Genomic DNA, 23003 nt, shown 5'->3' with positions numbered 1-23003 from the left:
GCAGTGAAATGAGTCTTTTTGCGTTAACAATCAACACAGTCTGGGAATTTGCTGGGAGCAGCCGGCAAGTGTCGCCATGCTTCCAGTGCCAACGTAGCATGCCCACAACTTCCTAACCCAGACATATTCTGGAATGAAAAACCCACGCAATCACGGAGAGGACATACAAACTCCTTACATACAGCCACGGAATTGAACCCGGGTTGCTGGCACTGTAATAGCATTATGCTAACCACTACACTACCCTGCTGCCCATTGGTGCTGCAATTTCCACCTCTGCGAATGCAACCAATGCTACTATCCACACTTCCCAGTGTGTTGCCAGTCTTCCTTGAATCCTTTTCAAATTCAAGAACCAGACTTTCATCCTCACCTCCAAACACTAGCTGTCAGTGTCCAGGTCACATCAATCTACCCTGTCATCAACCCACACCACTGAATGCTGAGCTCTCCACCACACCAGCCACAACCAGGGGCTGCTGACCACCCAAGCCCAACCTTGGGTTCTGGATGCAAATGTAGTATTCAACAAGGTATCAATGACCAAGTCAGACACTGGTGCCCTACCACTAAGTCTAGTGTGTGAATGCACTTGAGTATTTATAAGATAAGAAATAAGATTCCTTTATTAGTCACATGTATATCAAAACACACAGTGAAATGATTAGATGCACTGCCAATGTAATTCATTTCTTTGGAAGTCCACTGAATGAATTTTAGAAATAGAGTGTAACAGACTGATGCTATTTTCAAACGTAGAACAGTATAGCACTGGACAGGCCATTCAGCTCACAGTGTTGTGCTGATCTTGATGTCAATTTATATTAAATAACCTCCTCCTTTGTATTTTATGATGAATTTAGCCCAAATGAAGGGATGAATTTTCAGGAAATGATTTTTGCAGATCTTCAGAGTGCTTTTAGGGTATTATACATAGGTGGTACCTTAAGCTTTCATTTTGTTGTCGACTTTTTAAACTTAGTACTTAGCTTATTAAACTTGATATGTGTTTTTCTTCTCTAGTGTGATACTTGTGTTACTCAACTAGTTAGCTCAACCACATAGTAATGACTACAGTGTCAGACAGCCTGGGTGGCATGGGCAAGTGGACTCATAATTTCTTCTGATTGAACATCAGGAAGACCAAAGCTATTGTGTTTTGATTCCCCACAACACATTCTGCATTCAAAAGTAGAATGAAAAAAGAAGTGGGGTAGCTCTGACTTTTAAGGATGACATCAGAATAGTGGCCTTTTCTTGAGAAAATTAGAAACTAGAGTCAGTTTAAATGGAACTAAGAAAAGGAAAGAAATCATTGGTGAAAGTTATCTATAGGTCCTTTAACAGTAACTATATTGTTAGGCATGGTGTCAAAGAAAATACTAGCAGGACAGCTAGAGAATCATAATATAATTAGGTAGACTCAACATGGTTTTATGAAAGGGAGATTATATTTGAAATTTTGCATGGTAGAAATAGGGGATGCAGTGTATGTAGTGTTTTTAGATTTTCAAAAGGCATTTGATAAAGTGCCACAGAAAAAGATACTGCACAATCTCAGGTCTCCTGGCATTGAATTACTGTACATAAATGATCAAACTGATAGGGAACAGGCAAGATAATTAAGTTGTTTCACTGTGGCAAATATAACAAGTGGGTTGGCACAGGGATTAGCATCTGAGGGTCAGCTATATATAATTTATACTAATAGCATGGATAAGATACCAGGCATATTGTATCCAGGTTTGCTGACAATATAATATATCTGTGAAAGTGGGTTGTGAGGAGGACACAATTATTTTACAAAGACATTTAGATCAAATTGACAGGGTGAGGCCATTAAGCTTGTATACCTCTTACATTCTTGTCACTGATGGCATTCTCCTCCCTTGCCATTCACACCAGGCAACAAACACCTTGATCACCTTGGTCACATAGTTGAATGGAAACCTTGTTGTCTTGAGCGAGGATTCATAACCACATTTCATACCAAGACAGCAAATTTCATCTACTGATTTTGTGTGCCTCGGCACCTATGTCAGCCTGATTCACAGCATTGTCATTTCTGGTCTCAATTTCTTTATCATATTACTTGCCAACCTTTTACTTCCATCTCACAAAATAACCCAGTTGCACGAAATCACACTTCCCAAGATCCATATCACATTTACCCATTTTGATCTTTGTTCCCTCAAAGCATTACATTTAAAATCTTCATCTTCCTTTTCACATCCCTTCATGTCCTCCTCTTTTGTATTCTCCTGTATCCTAAAGTCGTCCAACTCAGGCCTCTTGCATTCTCCTCCCAACACATCACTCCCCCAACATCTCACTATTAATAATGCTCAGCCACATTGGCCTACTTTTCAAATTCCCTCTCGGAACCATTCCAACATTCCTGTTCACTTTCTTTCTTTAAAATCTTTTATAGAAATAACTTTTTGAATGTGCTTTCAGGTGTCCCTTCTTATTCCTGATAATAGGGCTTGTGATTTTTTTTGGTTGTACCTTTTATTCTTTCTTCCCATTTGTGAATTGTGTCTTAAAGGTGCAGTGGAATTGCAAGTTAATATCAATATTTAACCATGCTGTCAAAAGACGGTAACCTAAGTTTTACCATGAGCAGTATTAGCAAGGACCTGCTGAACATACTGACATATGGAATACATGGCTCAGAAATGGGCCATTTGTCCCAACTAGTCTCTTTCAGTGCCTATATTCTACAGGTGTTTCCTCTCATTCCAGCCTTTCAGAATAACTTTTGTTTCCTTTTCTCTCATTCACTTATCTCATTTCCACTTGAAAACAACCACGTTTTTCCATGTGCCCTTAGATCCTGTGCAGAACTGCCTGCGGAGGTATCTGCGGACATTTTTAACCTCTTCCTTCTTCGACCTGAGTTTCCCACCTGCTTTAAAAGGACCACTATCATCCTGGTACTTAAGAAAAATAAGGTATCGTGCCTAACTGACTACCGCCTGGTGGCTCTGACATCCACCATCATGAAGTGCTTTGAGAAGCTGGTCATGGCATGCATTAACTCCAGCCTCCCAGACAACCTCAACCCACTGCAATTTGCCTACTGCCAAAACAGGTCCACAGCATGCCATCACCTTGGCCCTACACTCATCTCTGGAGCATCTGGACAGGAAAGACACCTGCATTAGACTATTTGTTTGTTGACTACAGCTCTGCCTTCATTACTATAATTCCAAGCAAACTCATCTCCAAACTCCTAGACCTGGGACTCAACACCTCCCTATGCAACTGGATCCTTGATTTCCTAACCAATAGACTGCAATCAGTAAGGATAGGCAGCAACACCTCTGCCACGATTATTCTCAACACTGATACCCCACAAGGTTGCATCTTCAGCCCCCTACTCTACTCCCTATACCCTCATGACTGTGTGGCCAGATTATGCTCTAACTCCATCCATAAGTTTGCAGAGGATACCACCATAGTGGCTGAATCAGAGAACAGGAAGGAGATAGCCTAGTGACATGGTGTCATGAAAACAAACATCCCCTCAATGTCAGCAAAACGAGAGCTGTTCATTGACTTCAAGAAGAGGGGCAGTACACATGCTCCTATTTACATCAATGGTGTTGAGGAAGACAGGGTTGAAAGCTTCAAGTTCCTAGGAGTGAACATCACCAATAGCCTGTCCTGGTCCAACCACATCAATGCCATGGCCAAGAAAGTTCACCAGAGCCTCTACTTCATCAGGAGGCTAATGAAATTTTGCTTATCCCCTTTGCCCCTCTCCAATTTTTATTGATGCACCATAGAAAGCATCCTGTCCAGATGCACCACAGCTTGGTATAGCAACTGCTCTGCCCATGACTACAAGAAACTGAAGAGAGTTGTGGACACAGCTCAGCACATCATGGAAACCAGCCTCCCCTCCATGAACTCTGCCTACACTTCTTGCTGCATTGGTAAAGCAGCCAGCATAGTCAAAGACCCCACCCACCCCAGACATTCTCTCTTCTCCCCCCTCCCATTGGGCAGAAGATACAAAACCCTGAAAGTACATACCATCAGGCTCAAGGACAGCTAATATCCCGCTGTTATAAGACTATTGAATGGTCTCCTGATATGATAAGATGGACTCTCAACTTCACAATCTACCTCATTATGGCCTTGCCCTTTATTGTCGACCTGCACTGCACTTTCTCTATAACTGTAACACTTTATTCTGCATTCTGTTATTGTTTTCCCTTGTACTACCTCAATGCACTGTTGTAACTAAATGATCTGTATGGACAGTATGCAAAAACAAGTTTTTCACTGTACCTCGGTACATATGACAATAACAAACCAATTTACCAATTTAAAACATCTAAACCATTCATTGCTTACAGTAGTGAATTGGACATTCTGACCAATCCCTTGGTAAAGCCACTTCTCTTTATCGCTGCATTAGATTTATTACTAACTGGCAGTACTTTGGTTCCTATCTTAGATTCTCCCACAGTTGTAAACTTTGGTCTAAAAATTCTGTCATGGTATAAAAAAGAATTTAATCTGAAACCCAAACACTAACTGTGATCGGGACCTAGATATTGGAGAATTTGTTCAAGTTCTATGATGTGCATGCCCAGAGAGGGTACCAGGCATGAACAGTGATGTAGAATGGCTGGATACTCATGTTTTGATGTAATTTGTGAAAATTAATTTGAGCATCTGAAGCCTGTGTGTGGTGTGAGAAGTAAACGCAGAAATAAATTTTAGCAAGAGATTGATGGCTTCCTCTGCATGGTCTTTGGTCTTACCTGGTTTGTAGCTGGATAGTCTAGGGCAAGTATATACTGCCTTGAGAATTTTCATTCCCATCCTCCGATGTCGCCACTCACTGCCAATGTAATTCAGTGCTCCCCTTTAATATCCCCACACCTCCACCACCAATTGTGGGTAGAATCGGTGTCCCACCTCTCAATGCTCTATACCTTGACGGTCCCAATTCACCAATGGCAGATGCCACCTTCTGATCCTATAATCTGTGGCCTGTCTGTCTTTCTTTGCTCACGGTAGAATGGCAGGGCAACTAGGGGAAAGGCTTTTGTGCCTTTTGCATGTCTAACGTCCATCTATTACATATTGAGCCATGTGAGTAAGAGAGTGTTGCTGCCTGAGCGATGAGCACAGAACTGGTGCAGGCATTCCATACAGTATCAACTCAATGCTTGTTTTTAGGTACTTCTCTCCACATCTACTCTATCTGACCTTTTGTAATTTTAAAGACCTCTATCAGATTGCTCCTAAATTTCCTTTATTTAAAGAAAAGCCACATCATTCAACCTTGTCTGATGGCTACATTCTTGCAGTTCTGGTAGCATTCTTTTAAATATTTGTTGTATTTTCATCAGTACTTCCATATCATTTTTGTAATTTACGGAGCAGAATGATGCATAGTCCTCACATGTGGCTTGACTAATGTCTTAAATAGGTTTATGTAAGACTTTTTATTCTTCATCCTAGAAATAAATCCCAGTATTCAGCTGGCTTTGGTGACCTATGTTGCTGCTTATATTCATCTGTTTACCTGTCTTTGGAGATCCCCTGACTGTTCTATCCCATGGGAAGCTCTGGGTGGAGGTGATGGTGGTGGTAATCTGGGGGACTCAGAAAGATGATGATATAGATTACTTTAGAAAAAAATAACCTTGAGGATATTTCCAGTGCCAGACTGAGATATGGAAAAACAAACATTCTGCCGGAGGAACTCAGCAGGTCAGGACTGATGCAGGGCTTCAACCCGCCACGTCAACAATTCCTTTCCTCCCACAGATGCTGCTCAACCCGCTGAGTTCCTCCAGCAGATTGTTTGTTGCTCCAGATTCCAGCATCTGCAGCCTCTTGTGTCTCTGGACTGAGATATGCTGAGCTGCATCTCCTCTAAGCAACATTGAAGCAGATCTTAAGCATTATCAAGGCCTGCTTGAGTAGGCCCTTGAATAGGAATAAGTTTAGCATTGCCAGCAATATCCACGTCCTAGGAAATGAATAAATAAAGCCTGTAAGAAAACTGAGCAAAACAGAAACACACCTTCTTCTAGCCTTCCCAGCATTTCTAATTCATTAGAAGCACATATCTGTCCAGATGTTCTTCTGGGCCCTGTGAGGTAGAGGGATGAAGTGGCAGATCACCTGATGAATCAGTAGCCAAGGCAGTGCATGAAGCTGTCCCATTGTTAGTTTTACATTTCTCTTCATGCAATGCTCCTGCAAGCTCCTTTAAAGTGGTATTTCCAAACTAGCACAGCATCCTTCTGCCTCTCAATATTGACCTTGAGGCATGGCAAGTAATATTGCTCTCTTCCCTTAGTAATCACTTCAATCACTGTCCTTGTTAACTAGAATTAGCTTTACGTCATTAAAAGATTCATCAAGTTCTAGATACAATTAAAGTAAACTGCAGTAAATCAGAAGTCAGCACCAGCATGTCCTCCAGTAATAATGAATTAGGGGTGAAAATTATAATATTACCCCCCTTTCTTCTCCAGATTTCTTGGCTCCTAAAATCTGTTATAGGTAGCTTTAATGGTAACTTATTGCACATAACTCTGTCTAAATTCCCTATCCACTTCCAATTGTCTAATTTTCACAGTCATATTTCTTTCAACTATTTCGTGGTCAAATAATATATTCTGACTTTATTAGCTAATGTTAATGCAGAGATTTTCTGCAAAGTTTCTTTGCGATCTTCTTTCCAACAAGAATAAGCGCAAAATCCTTAATATTACCTTCAGATTTTGATCTCAAAGACCAATCATTACCCTGTTAATATTGATTCAACAGGATAGTGAAAACTGTTTTGAACAGGATGAGTCCAGGGACTGGCCTTTAACAGTAGCACCCTTTTTGTTTGTTCTCTACAAATGCAATACAGTACCTCTTTTATATTTTCAAGGCAAGTAAACATTGAGCTAGATATATCCACAACAACCTCAGATTCCTATTTCCTGTTAAATATGTTAAATGAATTGACTGTTCCATTCCACACATACTTCCTATTTTGATTCCTTGGCCTATACTAAAAATATTTTTGCCTAGAAAATGAATGGTGACAGTACAGTCCCATTAATGGGATGGGGTACAGCAGGCCAGTGAATAGTTTCTGTAAAATAAAGTAGCACCTGAAGCCCAAGGCATTTTGTTGTATAAACAATCCTTCTACTCGTAATGGCTTTTCCTGCACGCATTTCACCATTGTGGAGTGCACAAAGGAAATCAGGCATATCTGGAGATAAGTCACAGGTGAAAGGGTGGTTGGTAGTGGGGAGATGGGTGGAGAGGAGGCTCGGAGATCATGGGTGAGAGAACCCCAAGAAAATTGGAGTCAGGGGTGAGGCCTGGCATCAAGGTGATGGTCAGATGATGAGTAGATGGTTTGGGCCAGGTGTGTGGTAAGAGAGTTAGTGGCCGGGGACCTTTAAGACAGGTCAAGCCTGGTAAGGTCAAGTTAGGAGATTGTTAAGGAGAAGGTGGCTAGTGATTGGTAGCGGTTCCCCAGCTGAGTTGGGCTGAGATGTCAGTGTTTAGTGAGGAAGGGGCCTCAGTAATTGGTGTTGGCGAGTGGGTAGGGACAGGGTGGGGTGGGCTCAAGCAGCATATTGGTATTTGGACGTGGGGTTGGAATTTTATTTGATGGTTGAGCAAGGTGATTAGATGGGGCCCACAAGCTGTGGAGTGGTGAAGGTCCTGAGAAGGATAAGCATATATTAAATAAAGGGGTTAGCACTAGACTCCATAGGCTGGAACTGCTAACGTAGACAGTTTTAACACTGAACATATGAATCCGTGTTTTTACATGAGTGGCCAATGTTGTCCATGTAAATGAAAATCCCAGCAGAAGAACCGGGGTCCTCCTTGGATTAATGTATCAAACACAGAGGACCTATAAGAACATGCTGTAAGTCCATAACTTACTCTTTTGAATGATTTTTCATTGAAATTGAGTTGCTTGCTGGACATCAATATATACTACTCAATCAAATTTCCTGGCTTAGCCTTTTGCAATCTATTCCAGTTTATTAAACGACCCAAATTATAGGCTGGAAGGATTCTTGCATGTCCAACTATATCCCTGTTGCCTGCCTACCTGCTTGGCTGCAAAGATCTCCTTGCTTGGATGCCTTATAGTATATATGATACAACGTGTATCTGCCTCTTCCTCTATTCATTCACCCATCCAGAAGGTTTCCACTCCACCTACTCAGCTGCTTAACCAGCCCACACATTCAGCCCAAGTGATTTCTGCCGTACTTGGGCACCTACCTATTTTGCCTATTTAGCATCCTTCTCTACCTTCTTCCCAAGCTGCTGGGTGGAGTTCCTTTCAGGCAGACTCTTTGGATCCCAATCCACCAACATGATCATCTGCCCTGAGTGTGTCCCATGTTACCTGCATGACTGAGTTCGTCACAACTTTTCAAATGTTATTAAGCAGGAGAGTTGCAGTAACAGCATAAAAGAGTCAAAAGTAAATTAGAAATGATGATGAGAGTGAATAGTATGCAGAGAATGAAAGGAAAAGACTAGAAGGAGAGACATAGATATGGAAGTGGTACAAAAATTATAAATGTGTCGGAGGAAGAAATACTTGTTTAGAGGGAGAAGAGGAACTGAGTGCGCGATGCAAAACAGAGGTATCAAAACTGACAGTGAGAAAGGTATCAATAAATCAAAGAAAAAACAGAGAGAAAAGTGACTGTAGCCAGATTTTGTGGGGATTTCTGCAAATGTGGAGGTAACTGTGGAGTTAGAAACAGTTCCTCAACACATATGCTGAGGAAGCCACATGGAGAGTGGAGATCTTTTGCATTGATTTCAGTGGAGGTGAATGGTTGTTGAAGAGTAAGGTAACTGGTGTTTGTTTTAGATTTTTTTTAATTCCATGAGGAAATTGGACCAGGCACCTTCTGTCATGAGTAATCCCCATAATCTGGTGTCACCCCCCCCCCCCCCCGTTGTATTCCGCGCATGTAACGATGAGCTCAGTGCGCACAATGTGTTTCTGACCGATAGACAGAAGTTGAATCAGTAGGTCATCACCTATGAACTACATTAGTCACTCACACAAGGATCAAATTATGCTTCAGAATCCATCCAGTCTGCTGCTGCCAACCTCTGCCTCAGTTTGTTGCTCACTGCTGTCATGGGGAGGTCACCCAATATCCATATTCAGGGAGGGAAGACTTCATCAACCTTCCCTTAACCTGGAGGAGCAAGGAGAGTAAACATTGGGCTTCCTAAAGTGCAGGTATACATATTAGATAAGATAACATTTCTTTATTAGTCAAATGTACATTGAAACACACAATGAAATGCATCTATGCGTAGAATGCTCTGGGGGAGCCCGCAAGTGTCGCCCTGTTTCCCTCATTTGTGCATTTTTTCCTATACAGCCACCACATTGGGCTGTATGCAGTGTAGACCTGTCTCTTTTATCTTCTGTACACAAACATCCAAGCTACCATACAGAAGAGGAGCAGGTGTAGGCCACTCAGCTCCTTGAGCGTATTCAGCTGTTTAATAAGATCATGGCTGATCAGACTGTAAGCTCAGCTCCGCGTTCAAGTATGGTCATGAAATCGTTTCAACCCTTTGCTTATCAAGTATCTATCTACCTCAACTTTAAAAATATTCAAAAGATTGTTTCCACCACCCTTTGAGGAAGAGAGTTCCAAAATCTTACGACCTTCTGAGAGGAAAAATTTTCACCGCAATTCTGTCCTGTAACTTTATTTATAGTAACTTATAGTAATTTTTATGTCTTTATGTCTTGCACTGTATTGCTGCCACAAAACAACAAATTTCACGACATATATCAGTGATAATAAATCTGATTCCGATTCTTAACTGGGCAACTCCTTATTGTAGACTCTCACATAAGAGGTAACATCGTCCCAACATCCACTCTATCAAGAGCCCTCAAGATTGAATGATTCAATCAGATTTCTTCTCTTCTAAACTCAGGCAGAAGGTGTCTGGTGGGATAAACAAAGTAAAGGTTCATCCATGGAAAGAGCAGAGCAAGCTTTATTCATCATTTGTATCTCCTGTAGCTGGCCAAGAAATATTTGATAAGGAAACTGGATGGAAAAGAACGGAAAAGATTCTATTCTCTATCGATCCAATCAATCACTTTGATGAACACAATATTGGTTACAAAAAAAGGGAAACAAATCTGTAGCTTTCACTGCAAATTTTTTACCATGGATAATTTCCCAGAGGTCCAGCTCATCCATGCCAACATGATGCCTAACTGCACTAATTCTATTTGCCTGCATTAGGCCCGTATTGCTCTATGCCTTTCCTATCCAAGTACCTGCCCAAATGCCTTTTAAACATTGTAATTGTGTCTACCTCTACCACCTTCTTTGGCAGTCCATTCCAGATAACCACTGCCCTCTGTGTGAAAAACTTCTCCTTTAAGTATCTTCCCTCTCACCTTAAATTTGAAACCTCAAGTTCTAGAATCCAATCCTGGGAAAAAGTCTCTGACTTTATATGCCCCTTATAATTTTATACACCTCTATAAGATCACTGCTCAGCCATCAGTGGTCCAGTGAGAATAACCTCAGCCTATCCAATCTCTGGTACTACTACAACCCTCCAATTAAAGGATCATCCTGGTGAATCTCTTTTAGACTCTCTCTATTCCTACCACATCCTTCCTGTAGTGTGCCAACCAGAACGGTACACTATATTTCAAGTGCAGACTAATCAATCTTTTGTGAAGTACATTCATGTGATCATATCTATTTTAGCAGAAGCAATAATCTTTTAAAATATTGAATGGTCTAATACCAAATGTCTCATACCAGAAATCCATTGCAAAAACAATGCCAGATATTCAAGTTTCATCGATCTAACCTTATGAAGCTGCTAACCAGAGCATTAACTTCCTGTACCTCAAATATCCCAGGGTATTCACCAAAAGGTAAGTAAGCCAATATTTTCCTTCACAAAAGTAAATTGCTACAGATCCTGGAACTGGCATTATATGCCACAGATTGCAATCTTTGAAAATGTTCCTCTATTTGCACAGGTCAGGAGGTCATCCATATATATAAGATAGCTTCTCTGGCCCCCGTGAACCTTGGTTATTATAGTGGGTGACCGGTAAGTACACCATGGGGCTTTTGCCAGGGTAGATAACATAAAGGTTTTCAGCTTTGGACTAAAAGAAAGGATGTTATTTTGTAGCAGTCATACATTGTGGTCAGGCTGGCAGTAATTGTTTGTCTCATGAATGTTAATGAGAAATTGATGCTGTTTGATCCGTTTTTAATGCATTTTCAATATTTCAGATGGTTATACATGTTATATTTTTATTGACTGTGCATAGGAACCTAAAAATTAAACTGGTTGAATCCCCTGATTGTGTAAATTTGTTTCTGTTAACTTTTTACATAATCTTTTCCTTTAACTAGGGCAACAGAACTACTTGTGCGCAGGAAGAAACGATTGCATTATTGACAAAATCCGGAGAAAAAACTGCCCAGCTTGCAGATTGCGAAAATGTCTTAATGCAGGAATGAACTTGGGAGGTAACTTATTTTATTGATTAAATCATAGCAGACAGAGACATATTTAGTTGGTTATCAGATTGCAGTTATCATTGAATCCACAATTTATGGCCATCTGATTTGGGACATATATTTTCACCATACTGAAACTTCCTTTTCTTTATCAAGTAAATCCTCCCTGCTGAAATGGCATCATGTGACTATAACATGAATAAATTTAGATTTATCCTCTGTTTTATGGTAATGCAATATAATCAAGGAATATTTGACCAGATGTTCTGGTGCACCCACAAGGGAGCACACAAGGCCCCCATGTCCAAGGGGGTAAGTGCTTGTCAATAAAATTCATTGGGGAGGGAGGCATTGGGATGGAAATTGCTGTAAGTATTTTGAGCCTGAGCTGAATGTCTAGCCACTGGACATTTTTAGAGCTAAAAAATACTGGAGGGTAGGCTAGATTGAGGGGGATCGGGGAATCAGACAGATATCACATGTAAGAAGGCAAATAGGCCCATCAATCTCTGAAGTGACAAAGAGGGAAGGAAGGGTTGGGAATCAAGAATGCCGGGGAGGGCGGAGCAGATTAAGAATTACTACCAATATACAGCCAGTCAGCTGGGTGGGATGGGGTGGGTGGGGGTGGGGATTTGGGGCTTTCAGTGGTGAGTGAGGGTGGATGTTGTGTAATTGAGTAAGGAATACATTCCCAAGGACAAAGATAAACTTTTGGCAGGTAACCCAATCTGGCACTGCTCTGGCCACTGGCCCTGCAGAAATAAGCGTTCTTCTTCTATAAGGAAAAACTGTGAACTAGGCAGTAGCTTTGAAGAGCATCATGCTCTTGTCCTCCCTTCTTCCTTCCTGCAAACTGTTTCTCGTTGCTCATGCTCTTGTTTTCCCAGTGCATTGCTATGTATCTCACTCTTCAGTCTTCTCTCTGGAAGACCTCTTAAGAGGAAGTGAGTGAGCAATGGTTCCATGCACTGAATTGCAAGCAAAGCTGCGTACAGAGGAGCTTGCTTCTTCTCATTTTGCTTTCTGTTGGTCCCCTGAAAGTTTACAATGGGGTTCACATTAAAGGTTTCATGATCCAGTTTGATGATAAAAAGAACAAAAGTGGGAGATGGAAGAGAACCAGAAAGTCATGGGAAACCTGAAGCCGGCACCTGCTTTGGTATTTACCCATTACTTTCTCCTCCTATTGTCCATACCTAGAAGAGCTCTAATGCTTCCTCCACACACAGAATGTGAGGGTGAAAGTCATTTGGGGAATGGATCTATCACCAAATCAATGGGGGTTGCAGCAGTTAGGATTCTTGGGAATTAGTGCACAATCCAACTCCTGTTGAATTCAGAGAAACATCTTAAAATGCTTCAGCCAGGAAAATGGGCCTCTAGCTTCCCAGTTGGTGCATGGCTTCATGGTCACTTCGTAGTCCAGACTCAAAAATTATAGAAGTAATTTCAACCCCAGCTCCTCCCTCCCTATCTAATTTTGTTAAAAAAAGCATTTTCACTCTTGAATATTTTGCCGGGGTGGGGAGAGATCGAGGGAGGGGCGGGTTGCTTGTGAGTTCCCTTTGAAACTATCAGGTCTCTTGGTGCAAAAGATTTCGGAGATATTATAAATGGATCTGTTTGGTGAATTGTCTTCAATTACTAAATCAACATGCAAATTTGTGTACTGAATCATTGGGCTGACCCTTAAACCACATGCATAGAAGTACAGAATCGGCATTCATAATTGAAATGAGAAACATTTTAAAGGAATGTACTTCTTATTTTCTTTCTCCCTCAGCACGGAAGTCTAAGAAACTAGGAAAGGTGAAAGGGCTACATGAAGAGCAGCAACCTCCACACAGCCCTAAGGAAGGGATCACGTTCACTGCTTCTTTGCCGGAACCCACAGGAAGCACTGCGCTTGTTCCCCATTTCTCACTTATGCCACCCCATGTAAACCCGACCCTGATCACCATTCTCGAAGCCATTGAACCCGAAGTGGTTTATGCATCGTACGATAACAGTCAGGCAGACACAACCAATCGCCTGTTGTCCTGTTTGAACAGGTTGGCTGAGAAACAGATGGTTCGAATAGTGAAGTGGGCAAAAGGTCTTCCAGGTAAGGCTAATGAAAATATTTAATCTACACTTGATAGTGTAGATCCACACATTTTCCTATCCTTTGTCATGCGTACTGATGCTTATGTTTTCAAATAATAAATCTGCATTTTCTCAAATATACCCAACACGGTACAAAAGCAGAAAATGCTAATTTATGAACTGTAAAGGTATAGTTAGGATAATTGCATATATAATGGACCTAAAGTTGAACAATGTCAAAAAATGTTTTGATTCTCTAAATCAGTATTTTAAAATGCAGAGTTTATCGCAGAAGGAGTATAGCTGTTAGTTCTAGGTCTGCTGATGTAGTTCTAGTTCCCAAATCAATGCGCACTAGTTTTATTCAATTGGAAAATATATGCTATATATTCAGATAATGCACGCAAAACAAATCTCCATTTTCTTCCTATTCATGCGATAGTATGGCAAATAGAAGCAAGCCAAATAACTAGGGTTAAAGATACACATGGTCTGAAATTACATGGGGGCTTCTTTCACTCTTAGTGTCCTGGTGAATTTACGGCAGGAGATCAATGAAACCATCAGGGAAATGATGATAACACACATTGAAAATGATCCCTCCACACCGGCAATGATCTTTTTTAACCGATCATTAGTGTTCATTTATCATCTTGGAACAGATACTCAAAGAGAAGATTTCAACATGGTTAGTCTCTTCAGACTAAGAGCTATGGAAGAGGAGTAACTCTGACAAATTATGCGTAGGTAGATGATGATAATATCCAAAATTAGTGTTCTGAGCTTTGGGAGCACTATTTAGCTTAAGCTGATAATCATAGCTGACCTTAACTTATTTGTATTGATTCAACTCAGGGCATTAAACATGAACTGGGATAATTTGTATAATAATGACTTAATAGTTAAAATCATGCCCTGAGCTAAACAATCTGCATACAATTTTGAATAAGCTAGATAGTTCTGATTTTTAATTGATACTGAGTAAGTAGATCCTTTGTTTACATTGTGATAACTTGTTTCCTAAATCTTCTTTTCTTGAACTCTTTTAAAAAATATTTTTATATTTAATAGTTAATAACCATCCTGATGAAAGGTCTCGACCAGAAACGTCGACTGTTTATTTCTCTCCATAGATGCTGCCTGACCTGCTGAGTTCCTCCAGCATTTTGTGTGTGTTGCATTGAAATACTGGGTATTAGTCTAAGTTGTAATTGAAAATTTTTTTTGAGTGGTCAGAATAGGGAAAAAAAAGTTGTCATTTATTGGGAAGTGCATGGTGAAGTATTGACAAAACACATTTCTCACTCAAAGAGTACATTGACTGCAGGGATTCACTCATGATCTCAGAACAGCAGAGCAGGTTTGGTGGGCTTTGGGCTCTATTTGCACTTAAATTTCTCATGTTCTTATAAATTCCCTTGACTGATATGCAGCCTCTTGTGGTTCATTCTGACCAGCTTTGTGCCCACAAAGTTGTCTAATACTCCATGACACTTGTCTACTGTTGACCAAAAATGTAATATGTGATGTTCATATTATTATTCTAAGAACCTGACAATGTACAATTCAGGCATTGTCAGATCAGCATTTGTCTCTAAAATAAAACCCAAGGTTTGGCATGTCTCAGCTGGACACAGTAGATACCCCTATACTGGGCAGCATGCATCATGCTGATAGCCTGCCCATAAACTATGAACTAGGCTGACAAGGCCTCAGCTTATAGAAAACAAAGGAATTGCAATCAGTTGACCTCACGTTAGTCAATCAGGTCAGCTTACTTAGGCACAGCACGTGATTCACTATGGCACTGGTGCATTGTGCTTTACCATTTTACCAGTCTATTTGTCTCTGATAACATACTGGTTAATGTGCTTCAGCACCATATTAATGAATTCATTAAATCGTTAAATGTAACCAACTTAATGGCTGTTAAAGAAAATATTTTGAAATTTTATGTGAATACAGTAACCAGGGAAATTAGGCATATAATAAAAGCCAAGAGAAAAAGAATTCATTGAGATAATTGCTATTGTGACCACAAAATATTACAGATGTTTAAGGCAGAGAATATTTTTGAGATATAGTTACTTTGGATTGCAACCAGTCTCTGCACAGTAAGAGCCAACACACAGCAAGGTCATAATTGCTTATGAATAATTTTATTGATGTTTATTGAGGATAGATAGCAGCTAAAATCCCTGGCAGAACTCTCCTGCAATTCCCTCCTGTTATCTTTTACATCTACCTGAGAGAACTGAGGTTCCTCAGTTTAATATCTCCTCCAAAAGAGAGACCTCCAGCAATGCAGCTGGTCTTCAATATTTCACTGGAGAGTCAGACAGAATTATGTGTGTAAATCACTGGAAGGTTACTTGGATCCAGAACTATCTGACTCAAAGAAGAGTATTACTAGTTAGCCATATTTGCCACCTAATGTAATAATCTTATGGAAGTGTGGAAATCCTGCTCTGATAATTCACCAAACCTCAGTTTTAACAATGGAAATTACAATGCAATAAATATATTTTGAAATTCTTTAGTCAGTCACTAATTTTATCTATGAAGTACAAATCCACTTTACAGCATAATCCAGTGACAGTGTGCAAAGTACATCATTGGTTGTAAAATGTTTTAATATATCTTGAGATTGTGAAAGGCACTATATACTGTAAATGCAAGTATACATTTTTTATTAGAGCTACTCACACCATCCAACCCCACACAGACAAAAGAAATGACAACGACAGATAATCAGGCTTAAATTCTCCATTTCTCCCGAGATGTTATCCCTTATTTCATTTGTGGCTTCTCTATAAGTTCTTCTGTTTCCTGTATATTTTACAGTATGGAAAGGAATAGTAAGAACATGCCAGGATAAGAATAGTAACATTTAAACAGTTTGGATATCTTGATTCAAGGAGTGTGTATACAGGAAAGCCACAACGGAAATAGAGGAAAATGTACAGGAAATATCTTTAAATAGACCATATATCATCTCTGTCCATCATCTACCTGCATATTTATATATCAGTTTATTTAATGAATGGTCTTGCACGTAGCATATGGCACATCCAATATCTGAACCTCAGATCTTTGTGTCACATTTTAATAACTGCCTTAAAAAACACAGGATCTGTTTGATTAATTGTTCTGATGGTCTCAAATATCTGCTAGCTGACATTATTAGTCAGGAAGGAGCAACCAAACACTGTGAGGCCAATCAACCAAAATACTCAAATAATTTTTGCAAAGTGGTTTCAGTGGTTATGCCACTTTCCATCTGGCCAGAGCATATACCATATAGCATAATGAAAATCACAACACAATAAGTCTATTTTGAAATTCTTTAGAGTCACTAATTTTATCTATGAAGTATGGATCCACTGCACAGCGCAATCCACAGTGACTGTGTGCAAAAGAACTTCATTGGTTGTAAAATGTTTTAATATATCTTGAGATTGTGAAAGGCACTATATAAATACAAGTATACATTTGTTATTAGAGCTACTCATGCCATCCAACTGCACACAGACCAGGGGAGACTTCCTCCACACATGTACCTACTCTCTGATTTTGGTGATGCCATCCCTTCCTCTTCATGATGTAGTTAGTTTTGCTCACTGGGCTATTCTTACTGCAGTACCTGGATCTCCAATTCTGAGGGCAGTGCTAATTTCAACATGAGATTACCATTGGCTGAGGATAGCAGGATGCCAGCAGGATCTGTACTTGTCTTGGGGATGCTAGTGTGGGTTGGAACCAGACTGGGAATACAGCTGGAATTCAAGTCACTTGGGAAATAGGGGTAGGGGTGGAGGGGGGAGGGTGTAGGTGATGAGGACTAAGAGTGGAATTATGGCAACAATGGAAGGTCAGTCAATGACTAATAGGACTTCAAAATATTGGGATAAGAACAGGCCCTTAATCCCGATACACCATGAAATTAAATCATGGCTGATCTGCACCTCAACTCCATTTCTCCTTATTTCCTAGCTCTTACCAAAGAAGTATTTTGATCACAGATTTTAAATATTCAATTACCTCAGCATTCACATTTAGGAAAGCAAACTCCAAATTTTGGGGGTTCTGATCAAAATTTTATACAACAGTACAATAGTTTCTTCAATTTTGTATTCCAGTCCCCTTCTGATGAAAACCAACATTTCACGGGTCCTTTTGTTCATATTTTGTGTCTAATAATTTGTAAACTTGTGTTGCTGAAACTCTGCTATTTTTATAAAATTATTGTTATTTAAAAACATCATACATTGTCTCATTTGATGTATCCTGTTTTTATTCTATTAAGTTTTCCTTTTAAAGTGTGGTTTTTATTTTTTCAATCCCTTCTCATCTACATACTGGATCTGCCATGAGTACATGAATATTTCGATTGGTGCTCTCTGCAGCCTGAAGTAATGGGAACACTGTTGCAATCTTAGCGGTAGCAATAATAGCTGGCAAATGTCTTCATGGGTATTTTAAACTAAAAACAATGTAAAAACGTTCATACTGGATGTTTTTTTAGGTGGGAGTCTTAAATATGTGGAAAATAGGTATCTCATTTGAACAATTAACAATCTCATTGCCCTCATTATATTACCATTAGCAGCTTATAACTGTGTGCTTATGCATGGAAAGGTGAACAACTATATAGAACAAACTACTGTCATCTGTTGTAATTTCATCTCCCATTTGCCTGATCTTCTGGGTTTCATAAATACCCTGTTAAAAGTAAAAGTTGTTGATCAAGGAATTAGAGTCTTTGAAAAGCCCCATATTAAAGGCTGGTCCAAAAGGTTGGAGTCATGGGATCTGAGGCAAGTTGGCAAATTAGATCCAATGTGACTTGATAATAAGAGACCAAGGGTGATGGCAGAGGTTTGCTTTGGTGATTAGAAGCCTGTGACCAGTGATATACCACAGTGGTCAGTGTTGAGATGCTTACTGTTTGTCATATGGAATCCAGGAAAAGCTAGTTAGGTGGTGTTGTGTGAAAAAGGTTCTTTTGGGATCTTAAAGATGGAGGACTCTGGACACAGGCTTTGGATCTTAAAAACAGTTTAATCACAGAGGCAAACGCAGGAACAGAATGAATGGGAACAAATGTACACTCGCACACACAGAGACAGGAGATCACAAAAGTAAGGGAAATGGCAACGGGGGTGAGATATACACACACACACACCCCCCCACCCACCCATAATAAACAAGTTACAACTTATCAAGGGATAAACACTTCAATGTCTGAACACCTTGACCTAGACAAGTATTGGCTCTAACACTCCCTGGAATCTGACTAAGATGCTCCCAGACCTCATGGTGGTGCACACTCTTACCAGTGGTCTCTGCAGCATTGTCTCACTATTCCTGGGGCAGTCAAAAGAGAACGAGCCAGGAATGTGCAGCACTCTTTATAGTGCTGGAAGGCTGGTGGAGCCCAGCAAGGTAATTTAGACAGGCCAATGGCTTGGGGGTCAAGGACAAAGGTGTTTACCAAGGCCAATGGTCAGGCAGGCCCAGGAACAAAGGTGCTCTCCAAGGCCAATCCCTATGTCCACACCTGATGGGTGGGGTGGAGTCGAACCTTGATTGACAGTGGTGTCACTTCCAATCTGATAAGCAATGCTTTTCTCCGACCAGAGGGGTCAATGTTGTCACTGTTATGTGACAGCCATGTGCTTTCATACTACAGGTGGATTCAAAATTGGCTCGTAGATAGGAAGCAGAAGGTGGTGGTTGAAAGTTGATTCTCGGAATGGAGGCCAGTGACTAGTGGTGTGCCTCAGGGGTCGGTGTTGGGACCCTTGTTATTCATTACTTATATAAATGATTTGGATGCGAATGCACGTGGCTTGATCAGGAAGTTTGCAGGTGACACAGAATTAGGAGGTGTTGTTGGTAGTGAAGATTATCATAGATCGCAGGGGGATCTTGATCAGTTAGGGAAGTGGGCTGAGGAGTGGCAAGTAGACTTCAATACAGATAAGTGTGAGGACCTCGATAAGTCCTAGTCAAATCAACTTAGGGCTTATACTATGAATGGTAGGGCACCAGGGAGTATAATGGAACAGAGTGACCTAGGAGTACAAGTGGATAGTTCGTTGAAAGCGGTGTCACAGGTAGACAGGATGGTAAAAAAGGCATTTAGCATGCTGGCCTTCATCAGTCAGGGCATTGAGTATAGGAGCTGAGACATTATATTGTGGATGTGTAAGTTGTTGGTGAGGCCGCACTTGGAGTGCACTGTACAGTTTTGGTCACTCTGCTTAGGAAAGATGTGGTTAAACTGGAAAGAGTGTAGAAAAGATTTACGAGCATGTTACGAGGAATAGAGGGCCTGAGTTATAGGGAGAGGTTAGTCAGGCTAGGTCTTTATTCCTTGGAACGTAGGAGAATGAGGGTGACCTTACAGAAAAGTTTAAAATTATGAGAGGTGTAGATAAGGCAGACGGTAACAGTCTTTTCCCCAGGTTCGGGGAATCCAAAACTAGGGGGCATGGGTTTAGGGTGAGAGGAGAAAGATTAAAATGGGACCTGAGGGGGCAACTCTTTCACATAGTGAGGATATGGAACAAGCTGCCAGATGAGATGTGTGGGCTTGGGAGTCTGTGAGGTTTCAAACCAGGGGAGCGAGCCAGCTCCATTCTGCTGAATTTCACATTAAAATGCTATGAGTCAGGCTACACGTGCCTAAACTCACTTGGGAGAAGCTGGTTATCAATTTCAGTATTATAATCACTCAATTATAGCAATAATAACACGAGCTTTTCAATTTAATCTGTGTGTCCACTGGTTTCCCAGGCTTCCTGGAACTGGGCAGTGAGAGCAGGGTAAGAACACAGCAGCAATTGAGGAGGTTGAAAGCACGACAGAAATATATGCCAAAAATTACTGAAAGCTAACAGCTGCTTCTTTGCCTGTTTCTGTTAAAGACTTGTTCACAGTATACGTACTGAGAATTACTTTGACCACTGTGGAGATTTATACTTCTGATCTATGCTTTTGAGTTCTGATCTATCAAATTACCTTGCGTTCTGCTTGTGCAGTGTTACTTTGGGCCTCGTTTGAGGAACAAGATTACCAGGAGAAGCAGGAGCTTTGCCAGCAGAATCACCACCAGTAGGAACAGGAACATCTTCAGCAGCTCCACCACCCACCTGTAAAGTCAAGGGCTTCTCTGGCAGCAGCAGGAACGAGAGCTGCACTAACAACACCATCACCAGCAAGAGCACCACTGCAGCAGCATGAGACCCCCTAGCAGGAGCAGGAACACCACAGACAGGCCCAGTACCAGCTGGAGCATCACAAGCAGAAGCAGGATCATTACCAACAGGTCTTCCATTAGCAGGGGTACCACCAGCAGGAACATCAATAGCTGGAGCAACACCACCAACAGCAAGAGGTGTACCAGCAGGAGAAGCAACATCTGGAGCGACACCACCAGGAGCAATAGCTGTACCAGCAGGATCACCACCAGCAAGAGCAGCAACAGCTGGAGTAACGTCACCAGGTGCAGGAGCACTTCCAGCAGTACTTCCACCTGATGCGAGGAGTAAGAACACTGCTAGCAGCACCACCAGCAGGATCATCCCAGCGAGAATAGCAGCACCAGGAACAGGTGCACTGAAAGCAATACCAAGAGGAGCAGGAGGCATAAGAGTAGTATCAGGTGCAGGTGCATTGCCAGCTCCACCACCAAAGGAGCATTACCAACTGGACCAACACCACATGGAGCAGTAGGCAGAACACCACACTTCTGCTCTGAGCCTCCAAGCTCCAGGGGAGCAAAGGGCTCAGGAGAGGCACAGCTTGCAAGTGGCTGTACCTGAAGCACAGGGTTCAAAGATGGAGGATGAGTTTCCTCAGTTTCTGTACCCAACACACAGGGTCCAGGGACAGAGGATGGGCTTCCTCAGTGTTTGTACCTGACTCACAGGGTCCAGAGATGGAGGATGGGCTTCCTCAGTGTTTGTACCTGACTCACAGGGTCCAGAGACAGAGGATGGGCTTCCTTAGTGTCTGTACCCAATATACAAGAGTCCAGAGACAGGATGGGCTCTCTCAGTGTCTGAAGCTCAGAGTCTCACATTTGCACCCTGGGCAAGTGGACCTGGCAATGTCTTTTACCACTGGCTGTAAACAGCACCATCACCACCCTCAAGTGTTTTGCCTCTGGATCCTAGATTCTGCTGGTGATGTACACAGACACAATTTAATAGGTTTGAAATTAATCAAAGTGCTAAGCAGGTCAGGCAGAGCAGAGTTAACATTTCAGATCAGTGGCCTTTCATCAGAACTGCCTTGCTCACTGTGTATTTCTGGCTTTTCTGCAGTACCTGTACTAATTTTCCTTTTGAATTACTGGGGTTGTTTGAATGAGTCTTTTGAGAGGTAACCAAGAGTTTTGACAAGGGCGGGGTGGTGGATGTTGTCTACATGGACTTTACCAAGGTCCTGCATGGTAGGATGGTCTGGAATGCTAGATCACATGGGATCGGGGTGAGTTCGCCAATTGGATACAAAGTGGCTTGGTGGTAGGAGTCAGAAGGGGGTCGTGTAGGGTTGTTTTTCAGATTGGATGCCTGTGATCAGCGGTGTGCTGTAAGGATCAGTGCTGAGTCCATTGTTGTTTGTCATCTATATTAGCGATTTGGATGAGAATGCAGTTGGCATGGTTAGTAAGTTTGCGAATGATACCAAAATTGGAGGTATAGTGGACAGTGAAGAAGATTCTCGAACAATTGAGAAAACGGGACAAGGAATGGCAGATCGAATTTAACTCAGGTGCGAAATGATGTATTTTGGGAAGTCAAACAAGGCCAGAAAATGCATGGTGAATGACTGGGGCCCAGGGGACTGTTGTTGAACAGAGAGACCTTGGGGTGCAAGTACATAGTTACCCAAAAATGGCAACACAGATAGATTGGATGGTAAAGGCATGTGGCATATTTGCCTTCATTGGTCAGGTCAGTGATTACAAGAGTTGGGACTTCGTGTTATTGTTGTAGAAGGGTGTCAACCCGAAACATCGACTGTTTATTTCCATCCATAGATGCTGCCTGTCCTGCTGAGTTCCTCCAGCATTTTGTGTGTGTTGCTCCAAATTCCAGCATCTGCAGAATCTCTTGTGTCATAGTTTTACATAATATTGATTAGGCTGCACTTGGCATATTATGTGCAGTTCTAGTCATCACACTGCAGGAAAGATGTGGTTAAGCTAGAGAAGGTGCAGAGAAGAGTCACAAGGATTTTGCCTGGATTGGAGTCGTAGTCATACTGCATGGAAGCAGGCCCTTCAGCCCAACTCGTCCATGCCGATGATGTTGCCCAGCAAGCTAGTCGCATGTGCCTGCATTTGGCCCA

The 23003-nt window shown here is 41.4% G+C and overlaps 1 protein-coding gene across 2 annotated transcripts in view; it reads left to right on the top strand.

Moving 5' to 3' along the window:
- Positions 1-23003, top strand: part of nr3c2 (nuclear receptor subfamily 3, group C, member 2) — a 269119-nt gene that overhangs the window by 177156 nt on the left and 68960 nt on the right. For both annotated transcript variants that reach the window (XM_052034930.1, XM_052034939.1), the window contains exons 4-5: positions 11445-11561; positions 13339-13659. In XM_052034930.1, the coding sequence (XP_051890890.1) occupies positions 11445-11561; positions 13339-13659 (438 nt within the window). The remainder of the gene's footprint in view (positions 1-11444; positions 11562-13338; positions 13660-23003) is intronic.

This window comes from Pristis pectinata, chromosome 2 (genome assembly GCF_009764475.1).
Source record: "Pristis pectinata isolate sPriPec2 chromosome 2, sPriPec2.1.pri, whole genome shotgun sequence".
NCBI lineage: Eukaryota > Metazoa > Chordata > Chondrichthyes > Rhinopristiformes > Pristidae > Pristis > Pristis pectinata.
Note: the sequence above shows the minus strand (reverse complement) of the source record. Positions and strands in the feature narration are given on the sequence as shown.